This window comes from Chaetodon auriga, chromosome 7 (genome assembly GCF_051107435.1).
Source record: "Chaetodon auriga isolate fChaAug3 chromosome 7, fChaAug3.hap1, whole genome shotgun sequence".
NCBI classification, from domain to species: domain Eukaryota; kingdom Metazoa; phylum Chordata; class Actinopteri; order Chaetodontiformes; family Chaetodontidae; genus Chaetodon; species Chaetodon auriga.
Genome location: NC_135080.1, coordinates 898,441 through 910,578, shown reverse-complemented (window position 1 = coordinate 910,578; position 12,138 = coordinate 898,441). Strand labels below are relative to the sequence as shown.

Below are 12,138 nucleotides of genomic sequence, written 5' to 3'. Positions count from 1 at the left end.
GTGTTTCTCTTTGTGCTTCTTTTATATTTCTCATTTTAATTCCTCTTGAAGCACTTTGACTTGTCAGTGTTTGATTTTCTTCATGAAATTCTCCAGCAGAGGCCTGAAGCCCTGAAGGAGCTGATGAACGTGATGAAGGTCATGTGTGAACGTGAACGGTGCACTGACTGACCTGACGGTGCCGTGAAGTGGACGGTGTACTGTCCCCTCTGAGTGTGGAAAGACTTCACTGAGGAAGGCGATGTTGATGAAGACGAGGAGTTAGAGGAGGTGGTCGCAGTGAGAAGTTTCTTCCTCTCCTTCTCGATGTGCTTCATCAGCAGGGTGGCCATCTTGTCTCCTCTTCCTCTCTGTGACAGAGTCTTGCTCAGCAGCACAGCCTGGACCTCCCTCAGACTTACGAAAACACACAAAAACACACAAAAATACAACACTGTACACAAAAATACATCATATACACAAAATATAGGCAGTCAAACTCAGACCAGGCTGACTGAACACTCACAGCCTCAGTGACTTTGTTAGACACTGACTATATAAAAACAATCCAGGACAATGAGGAGGAGAAGCGTCAGGGAAGCGTCACACCAACAAACAACATGATTTAAAATACAAAATGAAGTAAAATTTGACGGGTTTTGAGGGCAAATCTAAGACACTGTGAAGTGCAAATACTGACAGATTAGCAACAGCAACTGAAATATCCTGAAATATTAAGTTGACGCATGACAAATGTGGCCGTTGTGACCATTTGAGCGTCGATTGGTGGACTGGTGTGCAGGTTTGGACGAATAAACGGAGAAATGCTGGGGGGGTCATTTCCTCTGGGAGATAACCGTCTGTTTCTGCCGTCTCCAGATTAAAAATGACCTTAAACAGCTCGATGGAAAGCAGCCCGGAGCTGCTGCAGCTCAGATTAATGTGTGCTGATGGCTAATAACACTCAGACGCCCTGAAGTCTGATGCAAGTTTATTTTTCATTCCTGTCGCGTGGCCGAACTCAAACTGCTGGTTTGTTCACAGACTTTATGAGCTACGACGGCGAGGAGGACAACGCAGACAACGGCGAAAGGCTGTAAACCAATCAGCAGAGCCGAGAGATAAGTGAACAGCTGGAGGATGAAACACGAGCCTCGACTCCTCCAGCAGAGAGCGAAGCTTCAGTCACACTGCTGTCTGACCAGCGTGAGCCCCAGAGGATGAGCCCTCGGACTGTGGAGGCCACCATCAGGTTGACGTTTCTGTTTTTTTTAATCGATCTGAACATCGATCGGATGGATTGATGACATTCACGCTCTCCTCTGGAGGAAATGAACATAATGTGTTCAACTCTTCGTTTAGGACCAAATACCTGCAGAACCAAAGAGCATCACCCTCTGCTGGACTTTGTGTTCAGTGCTCATTAGCAAATGTTAGCATGCTGACATTAGCATTTAGCTAATGTGTCTTAGCATGGCCTCACGGGGCTGCTAGCATGGATGCTACTCTCATTGAAACATTTGCTGCAGCTCTGAAGGCCTCCACAGAACCCTCAAACCCTCTAATCCTGCTGGCAGAAACTACACTTCCCAGAATCCCTCCAGAATCAGCTCCCTGTGGTCAGTTTTCCCACAGTCTGTCCTGACCCTGGCTCTGACCCCTGACCTCCGTGACCTTTGACCTGTGACTCGGGTTATGTTGATTGTTAACGTTGAGTGAAATCTGGTTTCACACGCTGACAGAAAACCTGAACGTCTTCTGAGAGACGAGGAGGGACGGACAGTCCTTCCATCTACGAAAGAGTACTAATACCACACTGTGAATACGACAAGTACAAGTACAAGTCCTGTTCAAAAGTCAAAGTGTGTGAGAAAATGTACTTAAGGTATGAAAAATGAAAGTACTCTCAAACATCAACCCTCTGGAGATACGTGGTTTCCACTGCACAGGAAGGGTATGAAAAAATGTAATCTGTAAAGTAACTAGTAACTAAAGCTGTGACAGATGCAGGAGAGTAAAAAGACTTGTCTCTGAGATGAAGTGCAGTAGAAGTACAAAGTAGCACAAAATGGAAGTACTTGTATTGCAATGTAAGTACAAGTACTGCAAAATCATAAATGTACTCAAGTTACTTTCTGCCCCAGGAGTAAATACTGTTTTTTTTTTTCATCTCAAACTGTTGGTGTATTTACTCAAAGATGAAAATACATTTTTATCTCAGTACTGCAGTATTTCCAGTGTGTATCATTGTCAGGTGAAGAGCTCCACCTGCTGGCCCAACACAAAACTGTATGTATCCTGTCCTACTCATCATCACGTACTTTTACTTTTAATACTTTCCGTACATTTTCCTGATTATACTTCCAAACATTCAATGCAGGACTTTTACAGAGTGGTATTAGTACTTTTACTGCAGTAAAGGCCCTGAATCCTTCCTCCAGCACTGATTCTAAATGTGTTTTTTATCTGTAAAGTACATCATGTGTACTGCAGTAACATGTGCAGTATCTCCATCTGTCTTGTGGTGGAGTAGGAGTACAGAGATGGAAATACTGCAGTAAAGTACTTGTCTTGTAGTAAACAGGAGTTGTCTCACCTCAGTGTCTTTGCTCCTGTGGTCTTCACCTCCTCCTCCTCCTTCCTCTTCTTCTTCTTCTTCTTGTCTCCCATCAGAACAGCGTCCAGGCTCTTCTCTGCCCTCGGTCCGGCTTTAGACTCCAGATTAAGTCTGAACTCTGGACCAGGACCAGCTCTGAAGTCTGGATTCAGTCCGTGGTCTACTCCAGACCTCCAGTCTGAGTTCACAGTCTGGATTTTAGATGTTCTGAATCTCTCCAGCTTGCTAGACTGTGGACTAGCCTGGATCTGGATTAAATTTGGACCCTCTGTCTCAGAACCGTCTTCTGGACCTGGTGATACTTTGACTTCGGGTTCAGACCCTGATAGAGAATCCACAGTTGGACTTTTCTTCTGTCTTTCCTGAGTTTCTTTGGTTTCAGAAGCTCGAGGAGCAGCTGCGACCTCTGCTCCCTCCTCGGGGTCGTCCCTGTCTCCTGTCCGGGGCTGGAGGTTGTTAAACTCAGGTGTTTCCTCCTGCATCCTCTCAGCTCTTCGTCCCACCTGTGGACTTTTTGGGGAGGCTTGGTTCTCCTCTTGAATGAGGAGCACCTTGGAAAGACCTCCTTTGTCCTGAGTTTTAACTCCAACACGTCCAGACTTAACAGGAGCAGAGACGGAGGTGTCAGCGTCCTCCTCTGTGTGGGTTTGGGCTGGGGCAGAAGGTGGACTCAGGACCAGTTTGCTGCTGGTCTTGGTGACTGGAGGAGCTGCGGTGGTGGTGGTGGAGGCTGGAGGTGTTAACGAGGCCATGAGGACTTTCATCTCTCTGGGAGCAGGTTTGGATTCTAGCTCTCGAGGGCTGCGGGGGGGCTTGAGGTTCAGGTGTGGGATTCTGGTGGGATGGATGGAGGTCGGCGGACTTCTTGCCAGAGAGGACATCACCGTGGAAACCTCACAGCGGTGACCACGGAAACCTCGTCGACACACGCAGCGGTTAGACTGCAGACACAAACCGTTGTTACGGCAACGAGGAAAACATCTGGCTACAAGAGGAGAGTGGACAAGGAGAGGAGGAGAGAAGAGGAGACATGGAGAGGAGGAGAGGACAAAGGAGAGGGAAGGAGAGGAGACAAGGAGAGGAGGAGAGGACAAAAGAGAGGGGAGGAGAGGAGACAAGGGGAGGAGAGGAGACAAGGAGAGGAGGAGGGGACAAAGGAGAGGGGAGGAGAGGAGACAAGGAGATAGAGGAGAGAAGTGGAGACAAGGAGAGGAGGAGAGGACAAAAGAGAGGGGAGGAGAGGAGATAAGGGAGGAGAGGAGACAAGGGGAGGAGAGAGGTAAGATGTGCAACATGAACACAGCCTGAGCATGAGCCTGCTGACATGCTAACAGTTAGCATGCTAACAGCTAGCATGAACATGTTTAGGATATTCAAGTCAACTTTATTTATACAGACAAACTTCACAGCGAATACAACAGACAACATCTTTAGATGAGTACAGATAGCAAGCATGTTAGCATTCAGCTAAGCCTGACGAGCTAAGCTAAGCTAACATGAGCTTTGTGCTTAGCAGCATGGAAGAGGTCAAAGGTCATGAAAAGTAGTAAGAGGACTTAAGAGGACGTTTTGGACTTCTTTTAGACCACTGCACGAACTGATCTGCATTTCCTTTGACAGGAGACGGAGGGTCAGTGTGTGTGTGTGTGTGTGTGTGTGTGTGTGTGTGTGTGTGTGTGTGTGTGTGTGTGTGTGTGCTTTCCAACCATTTCCCTGGACTTTTCTTCTATCAGGACAATGTGACCAAACAGTAAAGCTTTACTCATCGGCCTCTGAGCCCACTGGAACTTGTGTGTGTGTGTGTGTGTGTGTGTGTGTGTGTGTGTGTGTGTGTGTGTGTGTGTGTGTAAGCCTTCAGACAGAGGGTAAATCTGTTTCCATTCACGAGTTTCTGCTCTCTGCAGGACTTTCACAGTCGAGCCGTATAATCCAGACCTGAAAGAAACCATTTGGATCTGTGTGTGTGTGTGTGTGTGTGTGTGTGTGTGTGTGTGTGCGTGTGTATCAGCTCTACAGGTGCATTAAATAAATCACATTCAGAGTACACGGTCACCATAAAGAACAGAGTGACTGTGAAACCTGATCCAGACTCTGAGTCCACCAGAACACCTTGAACGCAGCATGAATCAGCTGTTCATGTCACATCTACAGTGACTCAGCACATTTACACACTCCATCTGTCTGCACGCAAGTGCAACATTGAGGTACTTGTACTGTACTTTTTACTTCACTACACTACTTTATTTGATAACTTCAAAAATTGTTTCTGTCCAATCATATTAATAAAAAACATCAATATGAACATTTTATAGTATTACATATCTTATAAACACACTATATCTAGACAGATATGTAACATCTTACTTTTCACTATTTCATATATAGATATACACACATATGTGTATGTATGTGACAGATATGTATATGTACACACACACACACACACACACACACACACGTATATATCCATATAGATATATATAGAAATAGACATAGATACTGTACACACAGACGGATGTCGTGGAAGCAAAAGAAAATGGAAATACTCAAGTAAAGTACAAGTACCTCAAACCTGGTTTTAAGTACAGCACTTGAGTAAATGTAGTTAGTTACTTTCGACCTGCAGCAGTGGACCAATCAGAAGCTGCCGAGCTGCGACCAAACGAACAGGAACAGATTCAGACTCACGTTTGGTGCATCGTCTGCTTTGAGGAGACAGAGTCCATCCGAGACAACAGCGTCCTCCACAGAGACGAGGGCTGCAGGAGACACAGGAGACACAGGTTACTACTGATCACTGACCAATAACCAATAAGAACAGAGCGCGTTGATAAACGACCAGTCAGAGGAGGACCAGTCAAAACCAGGACTGAAGATCAAATCAGACCACAAATACTACACAGTACTTCCACAGTACTTCTACTTCAGCCACATCGTCTGTTTTTATTGGTCGAGCAGCTTCTTCAAACGCGTGTTAGCAGCAGAGCATCCGCCCATCGGCCTTCTGGGAAAAAGAGACAATTAGCAGACCAACACTGGAACACAGCAAACACCTCACAGCTGTGTGTGACAGGAAGTGTGTGTGTGTGTGCGTGTGTGTGGTGTGTGTGTGTGCGTGTGTGTACGTGTGTGTGCGTGCGTGTGCGTGTGTGTGGTGTGTGTGTGTGTATGTGTGTGTGTGTGTGTGCGTGTGTGTACGTGTGTGTGCGTGCGTGTGCGTGTGGTGTGTGTGCGTGTGTGTGCGTGTGTGTGTGTACGTGTGTGTGTGCGTGCGTGTGTGTATGTGTGTGTGTGTGTGTGTGTGTGCGTGTGTGTGTGTGTGCATGTGTGTACGTGTGTGTGTGTGCGTGCGTGTGCGTGCGTGTGTGTATGTGTGTGTGTGTGTGTGTGTGTGTGGTGTGTGTGCGTGCGTGTGTGTATGTGTGTGTGTGTGTGTGTGTGTGTACGTGTGTGTGTGTGCGTGCGTGTGCGTGCGTGTGTGTATGTGTGTGTGTGTGTGTGGTGTGTGTGCGTGTGCGTGCGTGTGTGTATGTGTGTGTGTGTGCGTGTGTGTGGTGTGTGTGCGTGTGTGTGCGTGCGTGTGTGTATGTGTGTGTGTGTGTGCGTGTGTGTACGTGTGTGTGTGTGCGTGCGTGTGTGTGGTGTGTGTGCGTGTGTGTGGTGTGTGTGCGTGTGTGTGCGTGTGCGTGCGTGTGTGTATGTGTGTGTGTGTGTGTGCGTGTGTGTGCGTGCATGCGTGTGTGTGCGTGTGTGTATGTGTGCGTGCGTGTGTATGTGTGCGTGTGTGTGCGTGCGTGTGTATGTGTGCGTGCGTGTGTGTGCGTGTGTGTATGTGTGTGTGCGTGCGTGTGTTGATCGGCTTGGTTGCTAAGTGAAAGTTGATTTTAGTTAATAGTTTCAGTGATGAAATATATTTGTGTCATGACTGAGGTCTGATCGGATCTTTGATTGATTTCAGGATTTTACTGCATTTTAATACAAACTTAACAAGTTACTGCAGTACTTTACTTTCTATTGTTTTTTTTACTAATTTGTACTTAAAATATGATCAGCTGGTAAATTCTGATGTATTATTACACATTAAAACTTTATTGATCCTCGGGCGGACATTTAGAAAGTAACCAGCAGGTCAGAAACTATCAGTAACGCATCAGTAAGAGTAACAATACTTCAAGTATACTTGATGACAGTACTCATGTGAAGTTTAGAATGCAGGGCTCGAGGTTATGACCGAATATTTGTACACTATCATATTACTACTGAAGTAAAAGAGTTAGAAGCTGAAACAATCAGATGTGACGATCCGACAGGGTTCAGTTCTGGATCAGGTCCAGACTGAAACCCGAGTCCAGGACGGGAGGCGAGGCTGTGTGGACTCAACTCCTCCACAGAGGATTTAGTCATTACTCACAGTGAGCTGCTCGTATTGTAGCAGCAGAGGAGGCCCCTCTCCACGCCAAGACACACACACACACACACGCACACACACGTACAAACACACACACACACACACACACACACACGTACAAACACACACACACACACACACACACGTACACACACACACACGTACACACACACACGCACGCACGCACGCACGCACACACGTACAAACACACACACACACGTACAAACACACACACGCACGCACGCACGCACGCACACACGCACGCACATATGTACACACGCACACACACGCACGCACGCACGCACGCACGTACATATGTACACACACACACGTACACACACACACGCGCACACACACACGTACACACACACGCACGTACACACACACGCACGTACACACACACACACGCACACACACACGTACACACACACACACACACGCACGTACACACACGTACACACACGTGCGCGCACACACACACACACACATACACGCACACACATACACATGTACACACACACACACACGCACACACACACGTACACACACACGCACACACACACACACACACACGCACACACGTACACACGTACACACACACACACACACACGTACACACACACACACACACACGCACACGGCGCTGAACCTGTATACACACAGACAGTCTGGTCAGGTTGTTCCTCCGTGCGATGAGGCTCTCTGTCCGTCCTCTGTCTGTCCTCTGTCTGTCCTCTGTCCTCCTCTGTCCGTCCTCTGTCCTCCTCTGTCCGTCCTCTGTCTGTCCTCTGTCTGTCCTCTGTCCTCCTCTGTCTGTCCTCTGTCCGTCCTCTGTCTGTCCTCTGTCTGTCCTCTGTCCTCCTCTGTCTGTCCTCTGTCCGTCCTCTGTCTGTCCTCTGTCCTCCTCTGTCCGTCCTCTGTCCTCCTCTGTCCGTCCTCTGTCTGTCCTCTGTTTGTCCTCTGTCCTCCTCTGTCTGTCCTCTGTCTGTCCTCTGTCCTCCTCTGTCCGTCCTCTGTCCTCCTCTGTCCGTCCTCTGTCTGTCCTCTGTCTGTCCTCTGTCCTCCTCTGTCTGTCCTCTGTCCGTCCTCTGTCTGTCCTCTGTCCATCCTCTGTCCTCCTCTGTCCGTCCTCTGTCCTCCTCTGGACAAACAGTGTCTGAGTGAGGACAGCGTGTCTCCACCTGGACGTCGTTGACTGAATCAGAGAGAACTTCAAACACTGAGCACCTTTACAGAAACTCCTTCAGTCTGGAGGTCGTTTGATGTTTGTTTCTCGTTTGGTCGTCTAACCTCTCTGAGGCTGCGGCCATCTTGGTTACGCCGTCGTGGAGAAGGTGCACGCTCAGTCCACGTGTTTCCACGGCTCAGACGTTGTATGCTGACAGACAGGTTTGTAGTTCTGTGGCGGAAAAGATGAAGTTTCACGCCAAACGAAAAATAACGTTTGTGTTTCCCTCCAAAAGTTTCAGCGGAGAAATCGACGTGACCACACGACCCCGTGAGTAGCAGCATTAGCTTAGCTTGAGACAAGGAGCTAAATCAGAGCGGGGCATTTGACGGCCCGCGGGCCACATCCGGCCCTTAGGTGTCCTCCCGTTTGTTGATGTTACCTGGACCGGTAACCGGTAGCATTAGCTCACGAGATAACATCAGTTAGACGAGATAACATTAGTTTGCTAGCTAACTAGCTGCTAGCTAAGCTGAACTTTGCACTTTCAGAGATGCAGCTGCCGAGACAAGTTCAGTTCAAGTTATGTTGGTTCGGCCTCCGTCACAGCTCTGCCCGTGTACGTTAATCGATGAGAAAACATCCTATTTTAAAACTGTCAGATAAATGCAGAAAAAAGTTCAATATTTCCCCGTAGAAAATGGAAATACTCAAGTACAAGTACTTGAAACGTGTACTTCAGTGCAGGACTTGATGAAACTGACTCCCAGTGCTGCTGCTTTTTTTTTTTTTTTTTTTTGATCTTTAAGCGACAGAAAGGCCTCTGTTCGCTGTGAGGAAACATGAAAGCTTCAGCAGAAGGTCCTGGTCTTCGCCCTGAACACCACCTTCAGCCTCAGAGAGAAGCTCCACCTTTTCTTCTTCCTGCAGGGACACTGAGCGACTGTTCGCCTCGTGTCCACAGAGGACGTCTGGCCTCCTCCACAGGTCAGCCTGCAGGTCACACTCAGAGCCGACGTGAAACGAGTGTCTTTCTTCTCTCTGCAGCTCGACAGCAGACGGACGCTTCAAAGACGAGACGAGTCCGTTCATCGGACAGAACGTCCGTCCACTCGCAAGACGGCCGATAAAACGGCGTCTGTTCAGGCAAAAGGATGAAAAGTTGTCGGCTTCAGCTGCTTCAGTGTGTGTGTGTGTGTGTGTGTGACTTTGAAGTCAAGAAGGACTCTTTCACCTCTTCACACACTCATACAAACCTACATCTTAACCCTTTAAACCCACTGTTTACACACACACACACACACACACACACACACACACACACACACACACACAGTCTCTAAGCCCAGTCAGTCAGTTCACAGGGTTTAGGATTAGTGTGTTTGAGTGTGTGTGTTGACTTTGCATCCATCACTTGACCGTCAGTGAGACTTGCACTTGAAGCTGGTTACACACACACACACACACACACACACACACACACACACACACACACACACACAGAATTTCACACATTCCTGAGGTGTCTGCAGTCAGACACACCTGACAGCTGCTGATTGGCTGGATAATTTATGGTCACTCAGCCAACATCAGTTACAGACTGCAGGTAGAGCCGCTGAGGCTCAGTCACCACTTCTCATCTCAGCAGCTACTGGACAGATGATGATGACACGTCACGCCTTCGCCTGAACCATTCCTGTGTGAACGCAGCTTGACGTCAGGATCTTGGGAGTCTGTTCGCACAGACTGAACATCCAATCACAGCTCTTCATTTTAACCACCTGCGTGAAGCCATCAAGAAGGAAGGACTACAGATAAACTTCCAAGAACAAGAATGTAAACAAACATGGCGTCTGAGGAGGCATTAACATGACTCACTGTGTGTGTGTGTGTGTGTGTGTGTGTGTGTGTGTGTGTGTGTGAATACATGAGTGACTGATGTTTGCAGGTATTCTGACCTTCACCTGGTTGCAGTCTGACTGATTCACACTTTTTTCTGAAATAAGTGAAGTGCTGCGATGTCTTCACACATGCATGGACAGAGTAAATCAAGTAATCAGTGCAATAAAACACGTACATAAGAGTCTGTAAATACTATTTGCAGTTTTTTTTTACAATTTCTTTCTTTTATTTTTATTTAAAAATGCTCACTCTTTTGTATATATTCTGATGTTTCTAATTTGCATGCACTTCTTATATTAATCTGCTCTACTGATGCTGCTGTAATCTGGAATTTCCCCTCGCGGGACAAATAAAGGAATATTGAGTTGAATTGAGTAATCTGAGCTGACTGTCAGAGGACGAACTGTCTCCCTGCCTGACAGACCGGACTGAGGCTCTGGTCCCTCTGGTCACAGTGAAAGTGGTTCCATCAAACTCATCACTTCATGATGAAATCTGGCAGCAGCTCTAACAGCTTCATGTTTCTGCAGCTCACCCGGTCACCGCTGACCTCCTGCCGCCGAGCTTCTCCCCGGCTCCCCTCACGGCCGCCGGCTTACCGCTGTCCCGCCGCAGCGGCGTCGCTCCGCCGGTGCTCTGCCTCCTCCACCCCGGCTGCACGCCTCCCTCCTCCCGAGCAGGAGGATGCTGAGCGGCGGTGTGAAAAATGAGAATCCAGAGCCAGCAGAGCCAGCAGAGCCAGCAGAGCCTCATGTTTGATTTCGAGAGAAAATTCAAGAAAACTTTAAAATACTGGCAAATTCATAGTGACCCTAACCCCACTGAAGCTCGAGTGACTGAGTCCTCATGAATTCCAGCCTGTGGCTTTATTCTGCTGTCAGCCAATAGGAACCCAGACTAACAGCAGGCGCTTCTGAGTAGCCAATAAGAGCCCAGGAGGAAGAAAGGAAAGCAAGGAGGGGAGGGAAGGAGGTAGGACAAGTTATGTTCTTCAGGCTTTTACACCTGAACAAGTTACTGTTACACTTAATGTAATTTAATTTAATCATCCTCACAGGACACAGATGAGTCTAAACTTTACATCAAACTAAATACATTTGGACTAAATCACAGAAGTACTTTTACTTCAGTAAAAGTACAAATAGTAGAGTCTAAAAATACTCATTACAAGTAAGAGTGTAAAATGAGTTCAAAATGTATTACCATCAGAATGTACTTCAGAGTATTTGAATGTTGTACTTCATCAATAGTAGTTTGAGATACTTTGTGTACTTCTGAGTACATTAGTGATACATTACTGTATCGTGTGTTTTTATGTAAAACTGTCAGATAATGTCGTAAAAAGTAGAATATTTCCCTCTGAGATGGAGTTAAGTGAAAGCATAAAGGAGCATAAAATGGAAATATTCAAGTACCAGAAAATAATAATTTTATTTTCACTGAAGTTTTGGTTTCATGTTTCACTTTGAATTCATAAACACTTTAAATCTTTAAGTGACATCCTTTTATTAAATATTAAAGATTAGAAACTATATTCACACATATTTAAAGCTTCCTGCTTTTAGCATTTGGGTACCATACTGTTTCTCTAATTATTTCTGTGGCTTTTTAAATTCTAGTCGGGGCTTTTACTTTGAAGGGTGCGACCGGAAATGGCCCTGATGGAAATTCCGGATCATTTTAGTGAGCCAAATGATCTGGTTCCCTTCTCTTTCGGCTCCCAAGCAGCTCTTCATTTAGTACCACTTGTTTCTTTTATAATTCAGCCAAATTTAGCTTAGCTTGTACCTGTGACTGTTTTGTATGTTTATATAACACCTAAAATACTCAATGTATAGTTCAATACAATACTTAAATAATGCAACAAAAAATAAATAAAAGCATCGAAAGCATGTATATGTGTGTATTAAATGTTTAATTTGACATTGAACTGTGTTTTGCACGTAAGTCTCAACAGCTCGTTAAATACCGAAGTGACAAGTTTCTGGGTCGTATTTAACGAACATGATAAAGGACCATTCGGCTCTCAGACGGGAATCGGATCGTAGAGTCGATTCGTCCACC

General features: G+C 46.5%; 1 protein-coding gene across 1 annotated transcript in view; it reads right to left on the bottom strand.

The window, feature by feature from the left end:
* The window catches only part of ltbp4 (latent transforming growth factor beta binding protein 4), a 33,360-nt gene extending 30,210 nt beyond the window's left edge, over window positions 1-3,150 (bottom strand). The window contains exons 1-2 of the mRNA XM_076735008.1: window positions 2,576-3,150; window positions 173-396 (exon numbers count right to left, since the gene is read on the bottom strand). Coding sequence (XP_076591123.1) covers window positions 173-396; window positions 2,576-3,078 — 727 coding nt within the window. The 5' untranslated portion in view covers window positions 3,079-3,150. The remainder of the gene's footprint in view (window positions 1-172; window positions 397-2,575) is intronic.
* Window positions 3,151-12,138: the final 8,988 nt, after the last annotated feature.